This window comes from Phoenix dactylifera, chromosome 12, assembly GCF_051530095.1.
Source record: "Phoenix dactylifera cultivar Ajwa chromosome 12, Ajwa_hap1_PhDact_Kaust_v1.1, whole genome shotgun sequence".
Classification (NCBI taxonomy): domain Eukaryota; kingdom Viridiplantae; phylum Streptophyta; class Magnoliopsida; order Arecales; family Arecaceae; genus Phoenix; species Phoenix dactylifera.
In genome coordinates, this window is record NC_143201.1 from 4,268,527 (window position 1) to 4,290,752 (window position 22,226).

At 51.2% G+C, this 22,226-nt stretch overlaps 1 protein-coding gene across 1 annotated transcript; it reads right to left on the minus strand.

Annotated features, from left to right (window-relative positions):
* Positions 1-989: 989 nt before the first annotated feature.
* ABCG23 (ABC-2 type transporter family protein) lies at positions 990-3,305 on the minus strand. Its single transcript, XM_008805141.5, has one exon. The coding sequence runs from the start codon at positions 3,109-3,111 to the stop codon at positions 1,189-1,191; it is 1,923 nt and encodes a 640-aa protein (XP_008803363.4). The 5' UTR covers positions 3,112-3,305; the 3' UTR covers positions 990-1,188.
* Positions 3,306-22,226: the final 18,921 nt, after the last annotated feature.

Genomic DNA, 22,226 nt, shown 5'->3' on the forward strand with positions numbered 1-22,226 from the left:
AAAATACATTGAAGGCATAGATGTTTAGATTAGCCAAATACAGAGTTCGATATGGAATCAATCAAGTTAGGAGCCTTTTAAGAGGATCGATAGCTCCGTGAGGTTAGGAGATCATCTAACAGCCATTACAAAACTTAACCATGCAAACACAGGAGAGAGAACTTAATTTTAATCTGAATGGAACTTGGCTAATAAAGATAGGACTGCCTGTTTAGAGTAATAATCTAGCATTATATCTCCATTGTCTTCAGTCCCATTAGGACGCAAAAGAACATATTGGCCAATATGAACTTTTAGGTCGATGATAACACCTACTTCCACCAAAACTGTTGGGGTTTACCGAGCAACAACTATTAGCAATAAAGAACAAAACTTACAAACTTATACAATTAGCATCCCTAAACACAATAGCTCAAAAAGATTGTGTAAGTGTGAAATTAAAGTATCAAAAAGACAATGTGGTTCCTTGCCAGCAACACAACGGCCTCACGATTGGCACCAGTTCTTGTGGAGTTTCCTCCCTCCTTTTCTATCAATGATACAGAAAAAGGAGGATCAAATATTATATATGGGGGCCCTTCATCCCGTGTTCTTTGTGGGGTTATTGCAGGTTTGGAGGTCAAAAATAAAAAAAAATTCTGCAGCAAATTTCAGGTTTGTACTAAGGCAACTTCTGAACCGGGAAAAAAAAAAAAGAAATGTAACATAGTAGATATAGCACGGTTCGCTATAACAAGCACAGAATAGTAGATATGTGGTTCATTATTTGACGGATCTTATGTATGGCTGAACAAGATCTAGATTAAGTTTTGCTTATTTGCATTATTAAGGTAGCCTAGGACTCTTATATCAGATCTCTGTAATGCAAAACATTTATCTTTTCATGCAGATGCACACACACACACACACACATATTAATTAGTTTATTAGCGAATACACAAATATAAATTGTTTAGCTTCCAGTCATATTAGCATATACCTTGTGATTGCTGCATGAGAACATAAAACAACTGAAATTTTGTATTGCATGAGCTTGAATACTTCATGAGTTTCTGTGACTAGGACACCAGACACATCTTCAGTATACAAGAATCATAGATAACAATAAAAAAGATCTTTATTCCCTTGGAATTCAAAAAAAGAAAAACAAGAAGAAAAACAGCAATGAAAGTATGATGAGATCTAGTCTCAGAGCATAGTCTTGGAAGCTCTCCTAACTAATAGAATCCAACAGAGAATTCGGTAAATGAAGAAGAAAGCGCACATAATTCCAACATTAATCCACCTTGTGTCCTTGTCCAGACCTCTGGCCCTCAGAACATCTGCACCTGTAAGAGAGCACAGGGAATGGTCATTCCCTCGCCAAGAGAAGCATTCCCCTCTCATGCTCCAGTACTCATTGATGAGCAGAGAATCCAGGGGGTACCTATAAAGGGAGACATAGTACATGAAGATCCAATATTTTGGGATGCTCTCTTTTGGAATGAAGTAACCTGAGAAAAGGAAGAAGATCCCCAAAGTTATACATATAAGAGAATTCCCCAATATGAAGTCTGGCGAGATTGCACTAAGGAAGAGAACCAGGGAGCTAGCCATCAACACAATCATCCACACCACCAATACAAAGAACATGAAGGCACCGAAGGAGGGATTAAGTCCTACTAGCCAATACACCGGTATCACGAACAGCAGAGCCACCACGAGCAAGAACGGGACGAAGATCACAGTGTTAGCTAACATGTAAGAAGAAAGGCGATACATCCTCCTCGAAGTCTCCCTCATGAGAACACGCCGCTCCTGTAGGAAGATCGGGAGCGCCTCCACGGTCGAAGAAAGGAGAAAGCTAAGGCTGAATGCGAAGAGGCCAAGTCTCTCGGTGACACCATCCTTATCCCTCTTAACATGAAAGTAGACACTGCCCAGTCCTAGCCCACCAACAATGGCTTGCATTGTCCTTGCCGCAAAGAGCTGCTTTGTTCTGTAGATGATCTTCCAGAACCTCCAACAGAGCGAGGTTATCTCCTCTAATCTTGAACCATAGCTAGAATCCATCTCGCCGTCGCATTTGAGTACTTCTTCCATGCAACACTGTCCTCGCTGCGAGTCGGTGTGATCGATGAACATAGCGCATTTGTTTCTATAATCCTCTAGTTGTTGCATAATCTCCATGGCATATTCTAAAGGATTTAGCCGGACTGGAATTTTCAGTCCCAGCCGCGATATGATTTCCTCGAGAGATCTGAGGCTACCACAATGCGCCACTGCACCATGAGACAGGAGCAAGAAAGATGATACATACTGAAGAATCCGATAACTAGGCTGGTGAATGGATAGAATTAAGGTCTGTCGCCTGGTTTTAGCCATGGATGCAAGGAGCTCAATAACTTGCAATGCTGATCTGCTGTCGAGGCCCGACGTGGGCTCATCAAGGAGAAGAATTGGTGGATCATGGATCGTGTCGATGGCAATCGACACTCGCTTCCGTTCTCCTCCCGATATCCCTCTCGTCTCCTCATCCCCTACATAGCTATCAGCAACGTGCTCAAGTCCCAATTCATGCATTAGGTTCCTGACTCTCTCTTCCTTCTCCCTTGCACTCATGCCTTTCAGCCGGAACTTGGCACCGAACATGAGCGTTTCCTTCACAGTGAGGAGAGGAAGGAGATTGTCTTCCTGAGCGACGAACCCGCAAATCTTACGAAGCTGGCTGGGACTTGAAACGAATCTCTCATTGAGAGAGATGCTTCTTGGATCGAAGCTCGAGCTGTCGACACGGCCTGAGATGATGTGAAGCAGTGTGGACTTCCCGGCCCCACTCGGGCCGACGATGGCGAGGATCTCCGAGCTATTTGCTGTGAAGGAGACCGACTTGAGCAATTCGACCGCCTTAGGCTTGCGCTTCGGGTGAAGGCATGAGGCCGCTAAGTTGCTTTTGGGGCGAATGGAATAGGAGAGATTTCTTACGGCGAGACGGTAGGCCGGAATGGCGGATTTGATCGAGAGAGGAGGAGATGAGTGGTAGAAGGAGGAGGAAGGAGAGGTGGACTCACGGGGGGAGTCGGAGGTCGTCGAATGCAACGTGGAATCGATGCCGAGGCATACGTCCTCCATGGTTCGGAATTAAGAGAAGGAACAAGAAGAGCAATGAGGAGGATGTGGAGGGGATGGAAGGGAAATACTAGAAGGCAGGCAAGTGAAGGAACCATGGCAAGGCGTGAGGAAGAAGGTCGGGGGTGAGCGATGAGCGGGAGATGGAGATCGAACCTAACCGTTTGAATGGGTTTGATGGGCGTTGGACCTAACTAGAACTATAGGAATGTTTTGGTGGTGCAGCTACTAAATAACAGGAGGGTGCTTGTCTGTTGGGGCGTAGAGAGAGTTTGGCAGGGTTAGGTGATCAAAACAATTTGACCAAGTTATTATAAACTATTCAAGGTGGCTGGATTAGATTGAGCATGCAAACAAGCTAGGCCTAGGTTAAATTTTTCGTACAAAGGCATATTGGATGGACATGGTTGATGCAAATGACCATCACTCCATGCCATTGTTATTTGTTCTAAATGGGCACTTGATTATTGATCCAATTTTTCGATTTCTATCCTGTCCACTGTAGCTGCTCATTCATGATTAGTAAAATTTCTTGGCAAACAATACTTGGGCCCACCAGGGATCTGGGTTGCATGTCAAGCCCTACATAGGCTAAAATTTGTTACCATATACATAAATACATAAACACATACATACCACAGCCAACGTCCAAGAAGGGAGCCAAGGAACCACTGAAAGAGGATAACCTCCAATCTGCATCATAATAGCGAAAGAGTATTTCGCTCACTCTCTTGCACTCTACATACATGGACATGCACTTAATTATCCTAATATTGGACAAGGCTTTTGCACCTCTCTTATGTACCTTGATGAGCATCAAGAGGATTATGCATCTATGACCTGCTCTTATGTAACATCTCATTCTATCTTGGAGGAGATCGGTTGAGATCTATGTTCTAAGTGATCCTAATTATAGGTCATATACTAAAAATGTTTTGAAATGTATGCTTTAAGAACTGTTTGACATAAAAGATCCTTTGAGACTCTATCCCATTCAATATATTTCAAAGGTATTGTTGTCCTACAATCACTTTATGCTGCTATGTGATAGTCACATACCACCATTCTATTAAAGGAGATAAACAGAAAAGCCACTTTTGAATGACTTAGAAACTTGAAAGGTCAGTTTAAAGCTTTTTATAGTTGAGAGGGTGTCTCTATGATACATCTAAAGTTGAGGAGATGTCGCTATAAGTTTTTCTACAATTTATTACTATATTTCTTACCAAATTTTAATCAAAATCATCGACATTCGATATGCGTACATAATAAAGAAATATATACTTATATATTTATACCGAAAATCATACAATGAATGACATTGTCCCATCCAAAACCAAAGAAACTATTGATATGTGATCCGATCGAGAAGAAGAAAGATTTTCTTCAACCCATTCAACTCGAATCTCCTAGAAGATAACAAGAATAAGATAAAATATTGCGAAAGTAGAATTTAAGTCCTCTTTTTTTTATTGATCATGAAAAAAATAAGATACATAGCCTCTATTTATAATGTGAGGTACATTCTAACACAATTTAGGTCGGATTCCTCTTTCTAAACCTAGTATGACTATTTTTTCCTAAAATAAATATCTTTAGTAGAAATCTTTTAGAAATAGATAAAAATTTTGAGGAGATACATATCGATTTCTACATCAACTTTACTTTCTATCATTTTGCCTAATTTTAATCAGGTAGAGAGCTACGCTTGGTCAAAGTCTTACTTAAAAAAAAAATTGGTTTGACCGGTCCATTTTTGGGTCTAAATGATGGAATTTCATATAATTCAAACTCTTAGTTATAGATCTGAAAAGATACCCAATTTCAAAAAAAATATCATCTCAATCGAGTATCATATGACCAAGTTATGGCCTCCTAAAGTTTGGCATGCGATTCGGCTTTCTGATGTAGTGGATCTCACTCCTGAACCCTATCCAGCCTTTCTCGTAGCGGTCAAAGTATTCCACATCGAGTCTATTAATCCTTCTGAATACTCGTAGTAACCAAAATGATTTATATCGAACTTGGTGATCCTTCTGGATATCTATAGTGACTAAAGTGGTCCACTTCGAGTCTAGTGATCTTTGTAAATACTTGTAGTGGGCAAAAGTTCCACATCGAGTTTAATGATTTTTTTGAATACTCGTAGTGGGCAAAGTGTTCTACATCGAGTTTGGTGATCTTCTTTTTTTTCTTTGGTACATCGGTAGTTCACATCAACCAAGCATGAGCGCTACCCTCAGCATCAAGAGAAAAAAAATGATGTAAACGTAACGGGGCGCCTGCAATCTCAGTCTATAGCACCTCTCCAGAATAATGAGCAACAAAGGAGGCGACCTATTCTGCAACCCTGCTCGCTTTCCGAAACACATGGATAACCTGTATCGAGTGGCATCCTAATACCAACATCTATATATCCCTGAGTATAGGGTAGCCATCCCCCTTGCACCGTACGTCACAAATCCACTTAGTCACTATAGTAGAGTCCCCCTCTAGAATAATGCTATTTGCCCTTAAAGTCTTCCTCGCATAGGTGACTCCCTCCTACGCAGCCCTCAGCTCGGCTCCAATAGCCATCATATCGCAAGTACGTCGTCCGCTTGCCACAACTAGCCTGGACTCATGATCCCGAATCACGAAACCAATCCCTCCTCTATCTCCACCAGCCGAGACACTGGCATCAAAGTTCACCTTGAGGTAGCCAGGGGGTGGGAGTTCACAGGAGACAAATATCACTCGGGATGCTGTAACAGCAAGGTGGGAACCCTAAATGTCCCTAGCCCACCCCGGAGGTGGTACCCTGATGGTGGCAATGATCTCAGTAGCTAGACGAGTAGCACTGTCCACCACGACCCTCGGCGGGGATCTCCTATCTTCTTTGATCTTCGTAGTGACCAAAGGTGATCCACATCGAGTTTGGTGATCCTCCTGAATACACGTAGTAGCTAAATTGTTCCATATCGAACATGATAATCCTCTTGAATACTCGTAATGGTCAAAGTATTTCACATCAAGTTTGGTGATCTTCTTGAATACTCGTAGTAGCTAAAGTGATCCACATCAAGTTGGTGATCCTTTTGAATACTCATAGTGGCCAAAGTGATCCACATCAAGTATAGTAATTTTTTTGGATCAGAGTTCTTCTTGTTTAAGAGATTTAGCTCATGCTAAATCAAAATTGAAGACAGAAAAATACTTGCTTTTCTGTCTCACAACTGAACCACTTGGTTTTGCTCGAATATAGAGTTGTTGATGCTTGTGTTAAATGTGTAGCCAATCAAGACACAATCTCAATGAGTTGGACTATTTTCTCCTCTAGTTGTATAAGATATTCTATTATCTCATCATTTATTGAGGTAGAACTAAAAACCATACTTGTCTTTGTCCTTCAATGTCTTTCAAGTATGAATAGCCCTTTTTTTGATTGCTTGTACCGCTCATGCATTTGGACTATGCACTAAAGAATTGGAATAAACTCTTTCCATGAATTGGCGGAGTTGGAGAAGTATTGATTTTTATCGACTTGATCCGATCGGGGAGAAGGAAGAATTTCTTCAACCCACCCAATTCAAATCTTCCAAAAGATAACTAGAAGTAGATGAAATATTGTAAAAGCAGAGTTTAAGTCTCCTTTTTTTTAATTAATCATTAAAAAAAATAAACTACATAGCCTCTATTTATAATATGAGGTCTATCCTAACAAAATTTTGGTCAAATTCTTTTTTCTAAATATCCCAAAAGATAACTAGAAGAAGATGAAATATTGTAAAGGTAGAGTTTAGGTCTCATTTTCTTTCATTGATCATTATAAAAAATAAAGTACATAGCCTCTATTTATAATATGAGGTCTACTCTAACAAAATTTGGGTCAGATTTCTTTTTCTAAACCTAGTAGGACTTTTTTTTCTAAAATAGGCGTATCCAGTAGAAATCTTTTAGAAAAAACTATAAATCTTGAGGAGGTAGATCTCGACTTCTACATCAACTTTGTCTTCTAGCATTCTGCTTAATTCTAATTAGATAGAGAGCTACGCCTCATCAAAGTTTTATCCGAAAAGAAAACTTTTGGTTTGCCCAGCCCATTTGGAGTTTAAATAGTAGAATTTCATCCTAATTTAACATTCTAGTTATAGATCTCAAAGAGATATCTATTTTTTTTAAAAAAAAAAATCATCTCAATCGGGCATCGTATGACCAAGTTATGGCCTCCTGAAGTTTGGCACGTGGCTCAGCTTCTCAATGTGGCAGATCTCGCTCCTGAATTCTATCCAACCCCGCTCGTAGTAGTCAAAGTATTCCACATCGAGTCTAGTGTACCTTCTAAATACTCGTAGTGATCAAAATGATCCATATTGAGTTTGATAATCCTCCTTGTTGGGGGGAATAAGATTTTTTCCCAAATGACATAAATGCCCCTAAGAAGCCGTACAACTTCCGACCCCGGACGGCCGAAGTCGGCGTCCGACTTCGGAACGCCCGACCTCGAGACCTCCGACCTAAGAAAAACTCCGATGTTCGAGGTCTACTCTTGTCAGCCACCTACTACGGCCGTGCGCCTCAGAGGTCTGGCCGAGGACCATACCCTGACGCCCCTCTGGCATTTATTGCGCATGGTCGCTGTAACCCTCCGGCTTACTCCACAATAAATGCGGTCTCCGGCTTACTCCACAATAAATGCGGGTCTCCGGCTTACTCCACAATAAATGCGGGTCTCCGGCTTACTCTACAATAAATGCGGGTCTCCGGCTTACTCCACAATAAATGCGGATCTCCGGCTTACTCCACAATAAATGCGGATCTCCGGCTTACTCCACCATAAATGCGCATGGCTCCTGTCATCTACGGACTCTCAGCTCTCCACGGCAAATCAGCCCAGCAGAGTCTAGTCAACTATGATAAGTCTCCGATCTCGGCCATACCTCCGACACCAATGCAATAATTCGTCTGACAGCTAGTTCGGGTTATACGACGCCCTCACCGCCGACATCAGAGCAATGATTCGCCTGGCCATGCGCCGACCTGAACAACATGCCGAGCCGTACTACGGCCTCGCCCTGTTACATCGCAGGTAAACCGACCCCCGCCTATAAAAGGGAGCCTTGGCCTCTCAGGAGGGGGTTGGAAGATTGATACACTCTACAGACATTATTTATCTCCCTTTCTACACTATTTGCCCCCTCCCTGACTTGAGCGTCGGAGGGCCGGCGCCGGAAAACCCGGCCACCGGTTCGTGTGCAGGCACCCGGACGGAGGACGCCGCCAACTGACGGATCACCGCTTCGCCACGAGGACCTGCCGCCCCTTCTCTCCGACCGCCCCAGACGGAGGACGCCGCTCGCCGACGGACCGCCGCCCCGCCGTGAGAACCCATCGCCGCTCCCTCTCCTCGACCGAAGACTGCCCCCGGGTCCAATTTCCAGCAACAGTTGGCGCTAGAGGAAGGGACCGAGTAGCAGTCATGAAGTTGAGAAGTAAGGGAGCCTCTAACATCTCCCGGCGTCCCCCGCAAAGCCCTGGACACTCTGTCCAGAATTCTCCAACTCCGGCTGACCCAGTTCCTCTGGTCCAGCCGGAACAGTTCGACGCCTTGGTACAGCAAGTCCAGGCCCTGGCCGCCGCCGTTCAGAGTTTGCGGCGCGAGGAAGCCTTACCTACGCTCCCCCCACGGGCTCAGGCCCCGCCGGAGTGTCTCCCCAACGGCCCGGTTTTCCCAAGCCAAAACTTGCATGGCTCTTCTAGAGCCAACAACGGAGAACGAGCTTCTCCCCGGAGGGAATTACCGGGAGAAGGTTTCGATCGGAGACCCCAACTTTCTGAGGCAGAGTCAGCCCCAGATCACCATGAGCCGGCGCAAACCACAGCGACAATCCCACGGGTGGGGGAGCTCGACCGGAAAGTTGAGCATCTGGAGCGTCAGATTGCGGCGCTCCACAGCAAGAAGGCAAGACAAGAGGGAGACTTTGAGTTCACCACCAAGTCCCCCTTCTCCCGCCAGATCGAGGATGGGCCGGTTCCCGCGAGGTTCAAAATGCCTCAGGTGGAACCCTACAACGGGACGACCGACCCTCTCGACCACCTGGAGAGCTATCGGGCCCTCATGGCCCTACAAGGGTCCTCGGAGGCCATGCTCTGCAAGGCCTTCCCAGCGACCCTCCGAGGGACCGCTCGGCTTTGGTTTTCTGGGCTGAAGCCGAATACGGTGTCCTCTTTTGAGCAGCTCGGCAGGCAGTTCGCCACCAACTTCGCTGCCAGCCGGCGCCAGCGACGGACGTCGGACTCCCTCCTCGACATCAAACAGAAAGAGGGGGAGTCCCTCAAGGAGTACCTGGACCGCTTCACCGCCGCCACATGGGAGGTTCGCGACCTAGACCAGTCGATAGTGTCGACTCTGAAGACTGGGGTTCGCTCCTACCGATTCCTCTTCTCCATCGAGAAGAGTTTCTCGGCCGACTTCACTGAAATGTTGGCCCGAGCCCGGAAGTATGCCAAGGCCGAGGAGGCAGTTGCATCCAGGCGGGGGGCAATTGAGCCCGTCTCGAAGAAGCAGAAGAAACGCCGCGAGGAGCGCGGCCGACAAAGGAGCCGATCCCCCCGCCGAGAGAAGAACCTCCCCAGACTGAGAAGTCCGCCCCGACAGCAGAGGCGATCTCAGCAAAGGACCCCCCCTCGGTCGAGGTCCCCACCACGGCCTCGGACGTACCCGGAAAAGTACGAGAACTACACACCCGTCAACGCTCCCCGGGCCGAAATCCTGATGGAAATCGAGGGTCAGGGCTTCTTCCGACCCCCGCCTCCTATGAGAGACACGGGACTCCCCCGGAATCCCAGGAAGTATTGCCGCTTCCACCGAGATCGTGGGCACGACACGGAGGACTGCTACCAACTCCGGGATGAGATAGAAGCGCTCATCCGACGGGGAGTACTCAACCGGTTCGTGAGGAACCGACCTGAGGAAAGGAGGCCGGCGGAGAATGTCGCACCAACCGAAAATCCGGGCGACAACAGGCCCATCGCCGGCACCATCAATATGATCGGGCGGGCCTCGGCAGGAACGGCCGCCCAGGGAGCACCCCCGAAGCGCCCACGTACTGATGAAGTCATCTCGTTCTCGGACGAGGACTTAGAAGGGGTCGAAACCCCTCATGATGACGCTGTGGTCATCTCTATGATTGTGAATAGGTTTGATGTAAAGCGTGTCCTAGTTGACAATGGAAGCTCAGCCAACATTTTGTATTATCATGCCTACCAAAAAATGGGATTGACAGAAGGGCATCTCCGGAGAGTCAATGCCCCGTTGGTTGGGTTTACCGGAGATGCAGTCCCGGCTGAAGGTGAGGCTAGCTTCCTTGTCACAGTCGGCCTCGCCCCCCGGGAGAGCACTGTGAGGATGGACCTCCTGGTGGTCCGTCTGCCCTCGGTCTACAACGCCATCCTCGGGCGCCCAGGGCTAAATGCCCATCGAGCCGTGGTTTCAACTCGCCATTTGCTCATACGGTTCCCCACCGACCAAGGAGTAGGCGAGGTCCGCGGAGATCAGCTGGTCGCCAAGCAATGCTACATGGCGGCCCACACAGTAAAGCAACCAGCCGAGGCGCCGGACCACCCGATGGGCCCTTCGCTGCCCATAGAAACCCTCGATGCGAGGGACACCCTCTGGAAGAAGCAAGTAGAGCCCGGTGAGCTCCTTATTCAAATCCCACTACAAGAAAATTTTTCCGAGCTAACTGTGCAGGTCGGCTCCGGCCTCGGCGCCCGCGAGAGGGATTGCCTCGTCAGCTTCCTGCGGGACAACGCTGACGTCTTCGCCTGGTCGCCCGCGGACGTGCCGGGAATTGACCCTGAGGTCATGGTCCACCGACTCCAGGTGAGACCGACCAGCAGGCCTGTAAAGCAGAAGAAAAGAGGCTCCGCCCCGGAACGACAACGAGCTGCGGCTGAGGAGGTGGACAAACTCCTCGGGGCCGGCTTCATCCGGGAGGTCTCCTACCCGGACTGGCTCGCCAACGTAGTCCTCGTAAAGAAGGCCAACGGAAAGTGGCGTATGTGCGTGGACTATACCGACCTGAACAAGGCCTGCCCGAAAGACAGCTTCCCCCTCCCGAGCATCGACCAGCTCGTCGACTCCACTTCAGGACACCGGCTGCTAACTTTTATGGACGCCTTTTCAGGGTACAATCAAATCCGAATGGCGCCAGAAGACGAGGAGAAGACGGCCTTCATCACCGACAAGGGCACCTACTGCTACAAGGTGATGCCCTTTGGCCTGAAGAACGCTGGGGCCACCTATCAGAGACTGGTCAGCCAAATTTTTCAAGACCAGATCGGCCGGAACGTGGAGGTCTATGTGGACGATATGTTGGTAAAGAGCCGAGCGGCGGAACACCATATAGCCGATCTCAACGAGACATTCGCCAAGCTCAGAAGATATCAAATGAAACTCAACCCGGCGAAGTGCGCGTTCGGGGTCACCTCGGGCAAGTTCCTGGGTTTCATAGTGACCCAGCGCGGAATTGAAGCCAACCCGGAGAAAATCCGGGCACTGCAAGAGATGTCGCCTCCAAAGACAGTTAAGGAGGTGCAACGGCTCGCGGGGCGGGTTGCCGCCCTGGGAAGGTTCGTCTCTCGGTCAGCCGAGCGCTGCCTCCCCTTCTTCAAGAGCCTCAAACGGCCGAAAGACTTCCGGTGGACAGAAGAATGCCAGCAGGCCTTTGAAGAGCTTCGGAGCCTTCTGGCCTCTCCCCCACTGCTCACCAAGCCCCAGAAAGGCGAGATCCTTTACTTATATTTGGCCATCTCCCCAGCTGCAGTGAGCTCAGTCCTCGTCCGGGAAGAGGACAAGCTCCAAAAGCCGGTCTATTACACCAGCCGGGTTCTCAGGGATGCTGAGACCCGATATTCTAAACTTGAGAAGACCATCTTCGCTCTCATCATCTCGGCTCGGAGACTCAGGCCTTACTTCCAAGCCCACACGATAGCTATATTGACCGACCAGCCTATGAAGCAAATATTGCAGAGGTCGGATCGTGCGGGGAGGATCGCCAAATGGGCGGTCGAGCTCGGAGAATTCGACCTCGAATATCGGCCCAGGCCGGCTATCAAAGCTCAGATACTCGCCGACTTCATCGTGGAGTGCACCCTTCCGGACGACCCCGAGCAGCCACCCGAATCCGTGGAGGAGGCCCCGAGGCAGCCATGGGTCCTGCACTCGGACGGGTCTTCGACCTCGGAGGGTAGCGGGGCCGGACTTATCCTCACCAGTCCAGACGGAGTGGTGGCCGAGCAAGCTTTGCGCCTCGAATTCCCAGCCTCGAACAATGAGGCCGAGTATGAGGCTCTCATCGCCGGGCTCAAGCTGGCGAAAGAACTAAGAGTGGAAGACCTGACGGCCTTCAGTGACTCCCAGCTGGTGGTGAACCAGGTCCAAGGAGATTTTGGAGCTAAAGAGCCATCCATGCAAAAGTATCTCCAAAAGGTGCGGGAACTCATATCTGCCCTGAATTCTTTCAATATTCAATACATCCCCAGAGCGAAAAACCTCAGGGCAGACCAACTATCCAAATTGGCAACCTCCCGCATGAGCGAGCTTTCCAAGGGAACAGCGCTCGAGTATCTTCGGATCCCCAGCACGGAGGAACCCGAGCCCACCATGTGCATCGACTCCGAGCCAAGCTGGATCGATGGGCTCGTCTGCTACCTTCAGGACGGAACCCTACCTCACGACGAGACGGAGGCTCGCCGAATCAAGCGCCAGGCCCCCCGGTATGTCTTATACGAGAATAGACTCTACCGGCGATCATTTACTTCTCCCCTTCTCAGATGCCTCCGCCCCTCCGAGGCGGACTATGCCCTCCGAGAGGTCCATGAAGGGATCTGCGGAAATCACCTGGGGGGTCGGGCATTAGCCCATAAGGTCCTGCGACAAGGATATTATTGGCCCACACTCCAGAAGGATGCAACGGATTTCGTCCGGAAGTGCGATCGGTGCCAGCGAAACGCCAATGTCCAGTGCCGACCTTCAGCTCTGCTGACCTCCATCATCGCCCCCTGGCCATTTGCCCAATGGGGGATCGACATCCTGGGGCCCTTTCCCCTGGCCACCAGACAGAGAAAGTTCCTGGTCGTCTCCATCGACTACTTCACCAAATGGGTCGAGGCCGAACCCGTCGCCCGGATCACCGAGCAAAAGATGCGAGACTTCGTGTGGAAGTCCATAATCTGCAGATTCGGACTACCCCGTATCCTTATATCTGACAATGGTCGATAATTTGACAATGTTCATTTCAGGGAATTTTGCTCTGAGCTCGGCATTGATCACCGTTTCACCTCAGTCGCTCACCCCCAGACAAACGGAAAAACTGAGGTAACTAACCGCACTATTTTGCAGGGGCTCAAGGCTAGGCTTGATCGGTCCAAAGGACAGTGGGTCGAGGACTTGTACAATGTCCTTTGGGCGTACCGGACCACGTTCCGACTGCCCACGGGAGAGACCCCCTTCAACCTAGCATACGGCACTGAGGCCGTCATCCCGTTGGAGATCGGCCTGCCTTCTCTAAGGGTGGAGCATTACGACCCCGACACCAATTCTTCCCAGCTCAGGAGCAACTTGGACCTCGTCGAAGAGACAAGAGAGGTTGCCCGGGTCCGCATGGCGAGATACCAACAGCGAACGGCCCAATACTACAACTCTAGAGTCAAGCCCAAGCTCTTCAAAGTGGGGGACCTCGTCCTCAGGAGAGCCGAGGCTTCTCAACCAACTGAGCAAGGAAAGCTCGCCCCAAATTGGGAGGGGCCGTATCAGATCGCCCGGGTACAACGACCAGGGGCGTATAAATTAAAGTCCCTAGAGGGGACCCTGATCCCGCGAAGCTGGAACTCCGAGAATCTACGAATGTACTACCAGTAAAACCCCTAGGGGTTCAAGACAATCAGGACAATGGACTCAGCTTCCTTTTCGCAAACAATTCTCTTATCTTGATGGCTGTAATTCTCTTCTAATATTGGGTCGTCTGTGATCCTCAGATTCCCCGGCCAAAATCGGGATGCCTCGAGGCTCGACCGTAGAGTCCCAAACTCCCTCGACCTCGGGAAGAATAGCAGGACGACGAAATATCGACTTGGCGCGAAATTCCCTCGACTAAGGTCAGAATGCCCCGGTTCGTCGGGATGCCCCGGCTATAGGGATGCTCGAGATGTCAAGATATGAGTACGGTCCTCTCTGACCAGACGAGCTCGGCTCGTTCTCCATCAACTTCCATCTATGAGCACGGTCCTCTCTGACCAGACGAGCTCGGCTCGTTCTCCATCAACTTCCATCTATGAGCACGGTCCTCTCTGACCAGACGAGCTCGGCTCGTTCTCCTACCTCTACTAAGGTCGGGATGCCCCGAGGGTCGACCGTAGAGAACCAGACTCCCTCGACCTCGGGAAGGCGCCGTGAGGGGTGGAAAGGGTGGCTCCACCCGGGGCGCCACGAAGTGGACCCCCGGGAGCGGTCAACGATCCCCGATCCCCGAAGCGAGCGATCCCTCGACTAAGGTCGGGATGCCCCGAGGGTCGACCGTAGAGAACCAGACTCCCTCGACCTCGGGAAGCGTTGCAGGTCGGTAGAGCGTGCCCAAACCCGCCGACTTGACGAACGATCCCTCGACTAAGGTCGGAATGCCCCGAGGGTCGACCGTAGAGAACCAGACTCCCTCGACCTCGAGAAGGCGCCGTGAGGGGTGGAAAGGGTGGCTCCACCCGGGGCGCCACGAAGTGGACCCCCGGGAGCGGTCGACGATCCCCGATCCCCGAAGCGAGCGATCCCTCGACTAAGGTCGGGATGCCCCGAGGGTCGACCGTAGAGAACCAGACTCCCTCGACCTCGGGAAGCGTCGCAGGTCGGTAGAGCGTGCCCAGACCCGCCGACTTGACGAACGATCCCTCGACTAAGGTCGGGATGCCCCGAGGGTCGACCGTAGAGAACCAGACTCCCTCGACCTCGGGAAGGCGCCGTGAGGGGTGGAAAGGGTGGCTCCACCCGGGGCGCCACGAAGTGGACCCCCGGGAGCGGTCGACGATCCCCGATCCCCGAAGCGAGCGATCCCTCGACTAAGGTCGGGATGCCCCGAGGGTCGACCGTAGAGAACCAGACTCCCTCGACCTCGGAAAGCGTCGCAGGTCGGTAGAGCGTGCCCAGACCCGCCGACTTGACGAACGATCCCTCGACTAAGGTCGGGATGCCCCGAGGGTCGACCGTAGAGAACCAGACTCCCTCGACCTCGGGAAGAAGCCGTAAGGGGTGGAAAGGGTGGCTCCACCCGGGGCGCCACGAAGTGGACCCCCAGGAGCGGTCGACGATCCCCGATCCCCGAAGCGAGCTATTCTCCGACTAAGGTCGGGATGCCCCGAGGGTCGACCGTAGAGAACCAGACTTCCTCGACCTCGGAAAGCGTCGCAGGTCGGTAGAGCGTGCCCAGACCCGCCGACCTGACGAAAGATCCCTCGACTAAGGTCGGGATGCCCCGAGGGTCGACCGTAGAGTCCCAAACTCCCTCGGCCACGGGAGGCACCACAGGTCAGCAAAGCGTCCACGGACTCGCCGACCTGACGCAAGATCCCTCGACCAAGGTTGAGGCGCCCGAAGTCCTACCATGGGGTCTGAAACTCCCTCGACCTCGCAGAGAGCTACAATTCAATAAAGCCTCGCCAAATCCTCTCAACCTCGGTGGGCGCTGTTGGGTCCGTGAGAAACCCGAGCCCCCCTTTAAGTCAAAATGACTCCGGAGGTCAACGAGGAAAGGAGGCAACCTACTCCACCATGCGAAGCGTGACTCAGAGAATGCAAGAGGTACATCCAGCTAGACGCCCTCCTTGTTAAATTTTATCTACATATTGCTGAGCGGAATCCCAACATTGGAGTCTTATCTCGCCCCAAAGTCGGGCCTCTCCAATGGGTCGGCTTAAAATCGACCCCCTAACTACATTATGCAGGCTCCGTTCGTCAGGTCTCCGCAATCTGTACGAAGGCTTCATAAATTAGGGCCCAACTCGGCTCTTCTACGTAAACTCCGACATCTAGCTGAGAAAGTGGTCCCGACCACGAGTGTATCAGCCAAACATGGATACCAAGGCAATTTTTGGAAATCCCAGCCTTGCTCACCGAGATCTCGGCAGAGTCCGAGAACGATAACTACGAAAACCTTCGACGATGACTTACTTATTAGCCCGCGCTCCCTACGAGGGGTTCGGAGTTAAGTTCGGAAACCCGACTAAAATCTCCGAATAGCAGCAGGCACAGACCTAGTCCGGTCTTACTTGAAGGGCTAAGGCCCGACCTCGATGCCTTGGGATTTTTCTAAAGGCTAAACGTGATGACTTCCACGATTCTTAGATCCGAGCTATGGGACTTAGAGAAATTTTCTAAAAAACCTAAGACTCGGAGCTCCTTTTGGTCGGAATGACTGGAACCCGAGAAGGGTAAGACATAGCCCGGGAAAAGGGGACAACTTCGTTAAGCAAACCGAAAACTAAGATGTGAAGTTAGAGGTCGTCGAGGCAGTTAGCTAAGGCTCTAGCCTCGTTCGCAACAAAAAAGAAAGGCAAACACATAATGATGAAAGTGTTTTTCATTAACAGAAGGCCGAAGGCCGATTACAAAATTGGAGGTCGACCATTTAAGAGCCGACCTCGGATACAATGAAAAAGAAAGAAAAAATACGCTAAGTCCTAAGCGGCGGGAGCAACGTCCGGGGGGTCGTCCGGCACATTGATGATCTCGAGGTTTTCAGCCGGCACAGGCTCGGGGTCGGGGGCAGGGGCCTCGGGTACCGCCTCCGGGACGGCGTCCGCCTCGGCCGCCGGAGCCGCCTCTATGGTGCCAACCGCCTCGGCCGCCCCCGTCGAAGGCTCGGCGGGGTCTTCTTCGTATATCCCCGCCTCGGATGTCAAAATGGCGGGGAGGGCTTCCACGTCGGACCCCAGACCCAGGTCCTCCCTCGGACGGACCGTCGAGAGGTCGTACTGAGGGCAGTACCGGCGCATCTGAGCCCGGAAGTTCTCGAAACCTCGGAGGAACCCGTCCACTGTCTCCTCCTCCAACATGTCGCGGAACTCTTGCGACTCCTTGAAGAGCTCCACGGCATGTTCGGCTCGCTCGAGTGCCCTCCTCTCCCGGGCCTCAAGTTGCTCGATTCGGAGGCGGGAGACCCCGTCCTCATGCCTGAGGGCCGCGACCTCGGCCTGGACCTCCCCTAAGCGCGCCTCCGTGCCGCGCAAGGCTGACCTGGTTAGGGCATGGGCGGCCTTCTCCTCCCCGAGCCCCTCCGCCATAGCGAGGCGCTCAGCCTCGGTGGCCGCCCACCGAGCCTCGGCCGCGGCCAACGCCGCCTCCAGCTCGGCGACTCTTTTCTTGGCCGGCTCCAGCTGTCGGCCGAGCTGTCGGACTTCTTCCCGATACCCGTGGGCGATGAACGCCAAGGTGTCGAGCTCGAGAATATGCTGAAAAGAAAGAAACGAGGGTATTGTGAGTTGAAAAGCACACAAGTACGCTAGTAACTCAAGGAAATTAAGAAGGAAGCTTACCCGGGCGGTGTTGCAGTAAGCGCTGCCAACGACCTCCTCCAGCGAAACATTCTGGAACACGGCCCGGTCCGCTGGAAGTACCGCACGCCGCAACATGGAGCGCGCGACCTCGGCATCCTGAAAGGCCGAGCTCCCCTCGGGAATAGGGGAGTCCGGCTCGACCGACTCTTCTCGGAAAGCCCGGGAAGAGCTCGGCACGACCGGGCCCGAGGTCCCGGAGCCGCTCGCTTCGGGGCCTCGAGCAAGCCCGGGTTCTGGCTGCTGCGGGGCCATGGACGACTCACCCCGCTGGGCAAGGGGGGCAGGGCAAGGAGGGGCCGACGGGCCCGCGTCACTAACGACCCGCTCCCGCCTCGGGTCGGCTGCAGGGGCCCCCGCCTCGGGGCCACTCGTGCCGGCTGAACTGGAGGCGCCGTCCGACCTCGCCCTCTTCCGGGGCTGGGGCCTAGCTCCCCCGGCCTCGGCCTCTCGCCTCCTCAGGCGAGAGAAAAGTGATGTGTTGCTGGTCGGCAGGCGGGGAATATCTGAAATCAAAATTTCGTTAAGTGTCAAACCAGTGACAGCAAAAGCAAAGAACGAAGAAAAAATAAAATAATATAACCACCCTTACCCTCGGGGCGCGCCGAGCTCAGACCTACGCTCGCTAGGGCGTCCTCCCGCAGGAGCTCGGTCAGGTCGTTGCCCCTCCCGAGGGCTCGCACGGAGTCCAGGGTCCTCAGCTCCCTCCTCGAGGGCTCGGAGAGCTTATTGAGGGTCTTCAACCGAGGGTTCCCCCACCTCAGGTCGAACCCCCAAGGCGCCTCGGACGCCAGGAAGAAAAACTTCCCCTTCCACTCATGAATCGAGGAAGGGGCACCCTGAAAGAGTGACATACCGCCCCGAAAGGCGAAGTATAGCCACCCTGCATCCGCCGGGTTCTTCTTTAACAGAAAACACCGGCGGAAGAGGCCTACCGAGATCGGGATCCCGTGCCCGAGGCACAGAGACAAGAACCCGATTATGGTCCTCCACGAGTTCGGAGCCAACTGCGCCGGGACGAGCTGGTACTCGGCCAGTAGCTGGCTCACGAACTCGTGGGCGGGAAAATGCAGGCCAGCCCAAAGTGTCTCGCGGTAGACCGCGATCCGACCTGGGGGCGGCTGCGTCACCCTGTCCTCCGGCCCCGCAGTTTCGAGACGAAACCCGGGCTGGAAGAAGAACCGGGAGCGGATCAGCTCCAACTCCTCCCCCGACAGGCTCGATCCCACTTCCTCAGGACCCAAACCCATTCCCACAGAAGAACGAAATAAAAGTTAAAAAAAGCGGAAAATGGAAGCTGGGGAGGAGAAGAAAAGAGGAAACCCTAGTGAAAACAGGGTGAAAACCTACTGGACATCGCCGGAAATCGCTCCGGGCACCGACGGCAAGGTTCGGTTAAGAAAGGAAGCAAGGGAGAAAGGCAACGAAAATAAGAAGCAGCCAAACAAGACCTTTAGGGCAACCTCGAGGGGTTTATATAGACCCCCCTGACGGCCCAGATCGATGGGGTCGGTTCCCATCCCCCGATCGGGTTACGCCACGTGTCGACCTCGTAAGCCGAGGCACCGTATTCACTCCGGATTAATAAATCGGGTACGAAATCGAAGTGTTGTCCCGTCGGATCTCGGGGCCTCATCATGGGTCTGCAAAATCAAATCGTCTTGAGGAACGAGCGGACGCCGCCCCGCTCCCCTCATTTAATAAGATCTAGGACACGTGGAGCCTCGATGTGGCCTCCACCTCTCCGAAATTATGATCCAGTAACACGAAATCGGAAGCGTCCGACCTTGGGTCACGCCGCGTGTCCGTTTTAAACCCTGTAACGGCACACTCATTAATGAGCGAGAAGCCTCGATTACGGGATTGAGGCACCGCCTCGACGAGCTCGAGGACCCCCATCATTAATCCGCCGTAAGGCGATCCTGGCGATTCAAGAGACGCCACCTCCGCTTCAAGAAGCGTAATGATACGAGCTTCATCATAAGCTCACTGAATAAAGCAGCCTCGAGACGCCAAAGGGCGCGGGTTTCACCATGAAAGCTCCGAGAAGCGCAAGGGGGCGGACGAGACTCGCCCCCCAACCTCAGTGACAGACTTTACTTCCCACGTCCGAGCCTACAAGTCGCTCGAACTCGGAAGTCGGGGGGTAGTGTTGGGGGGAATAAGATTTTTTCCCAAATGACATAAATGCCCCTAAGAAGCCGTACAACTTCCGACCCCGGACGGCCGAAGTCGGCGTCCGACTTCGGAACGCCCGACCTCGAGACCTCCGACCTAAGAAAAACCCCGATGTTCGAGGTCTACTCTTGTCAGCCACCTACTACGGCCGTGTGCCTCAGAGGTCTGGCCGAGGACCATACCCTGACGCCCCTCTGGCATTTATTGCGCATGGTCGCTGTAACCCTCCGGCTTACTCCACAATAAATGCGGGTCTCCGGCTTACTCCACAATAAATGCGGGTCTCCGGCTTACTCCACAATAAATGCGGATCTCCGGCTTACTCCACAATAAATGCGGGTCTCCGGCTTACTCCACGATAAATGCGGATCTCCGGCTTACTCCACCATAAATGCGCATGGCTCCTGTCATCTACGGACTCTCAGCTCTCCACGGCAAATCAGCCCAGCAGAGTCTAGTCAACTATGATAAGTCTCCGATCTCGGCCATACCTCCGACACCAATGCAATAATTCGTCTGACAGCATGCTAGTTCGGGTTATACGACGCCCTCACCGCCGACATCAGAGCAATGATTCGCCTGGCCATGCGCCGACCTGAACAACATGCCGAGCCGTACTACGGCCTCGCCCTGTTACATCGCAGGTAAACCGACCCCCGCCTATAAAAGGGAGCCTTGGCCTCTCAGGAGGGGGTTGGAAGATTGATACACTCTACAGACATTATTTATCTCCCTTTCTACACTATTTGCCCCCTCCCTGACTTGAGCGTCGGAGGGCCGGCGCCGGAAAACCCGGCCACCGGTTCGTGTGCAGGCACCCGGACGGAGGACGCCGCCAACTGACGGATCACCGCTTCGCCACGAGGACCTGCCGCCCCTTCTTTCCGATCGCCCCAGACGGAGGACGCCGCTCGCCGACGGACCGCCGCCCCGCCGTGAGAACCCATCGCCGCTCCCTCTCCTCGACCGAAGACTGCCCCTGGGTCCAATTTCCAGCAACACTCCTGAATATCTATAGTGGCCTAAATGGTCTACATCGAATCTAGTGATCCTTCTGAATACTTGTAATGACCAAAGTATTCTACATCGAATGTAGTGATTTTTTTGAATACTCGTTGTGGCCAAAGTATTTTATATCGAGCTTGGTGATCTTTCTAAATACTCGTAGTGGCCAAAGTGTTATACATCGAGTCTGGTAATTTTTCTGAATACTCGTAATAGCCAAAGTGTTCCGCATCAAGTTTAGTGAACCCTTTAGATACTCGTAGTGGCCAAAGTGATTCATATCGAGTTTGGCGATCATTTTGTATACATGTAGTGGCCAAAATGGTTCACATCGAGTCCAGTGATCCTTCTGAATCAATATATAATGCGCAACTAAACATAATTGTATGTACAGCTAGTTGTGTACAAAATTCTTATCTCTAACAATGTTAAACTCAGATACAATACTTATTAGTCCACACTTAACATATATAATTAATTTAACACTGTATATAAATCCAACTCATGTTTCATAGCACGAGTTGGAGGCTTTTTCATGGACTTTTTAATAGACAAACTTATTGGGCTAGTTGCTAGCAACTTATTAGGGCTTTTTTAGATATAATTGCTTAACTCTAATAAGAGTTTTAATAGGTTTGCCTTGTACTTGCTATTAGGGTCATAATTTTGAAAGAGTGTAAGAGAGGTTACTTGACATGTATAAATTAATTGAGCCTAACTTTTAAAGGTCTTGGATTATAGGGATGACAATTTTTCTCAAATGTTATAGCTTTGTTGCATCCTTTTAAAAAGCTTTTTCATATTTCATTTTTCTCTATTTTTTTCTCTCTTTTCAATTGATTTGATATGTCTATTATATTATTTTGTAAATTTATTCGATCTTGAAATATTACGTTGAAAGTGTTTTCCTAATTGAGATGAGTAATTTGTTTCATTATTTTTAGAGGCTTGCTACAGTACTTTTTTTAAAAAAACAGAACTTATCCTAGCCTTCCCTTACGAATGATCATATTTGAAAAATTAACTTTTGCGGGTTTTATCCTTTGCCCCTTATCGGGGACGATATGCATTTGTGCCTCCTGCTAAGGCCCCCTGCCGCATCAACAACGTCGTGAAAGCAGCGTTACAACGGCGATAGTCCTTGAGATCGCAGCAGGTGGTAAAGACAATACAGACATCGGTGTAAAGGAAAAGGAATGTGGCGGCAGCCAGAAGGAGAAGAGATGGGAGAATGGTCATTGATGGATGGAGGTGAGTTATTGGTGGGCAAAGGAGGTGGTAAGAGTGAGGAGGAGGTAGGGGAGGAGGAGATCGGCAGAGAAAAGGAGTGGGGCAGCGGCGACGAGGAGGAAGAG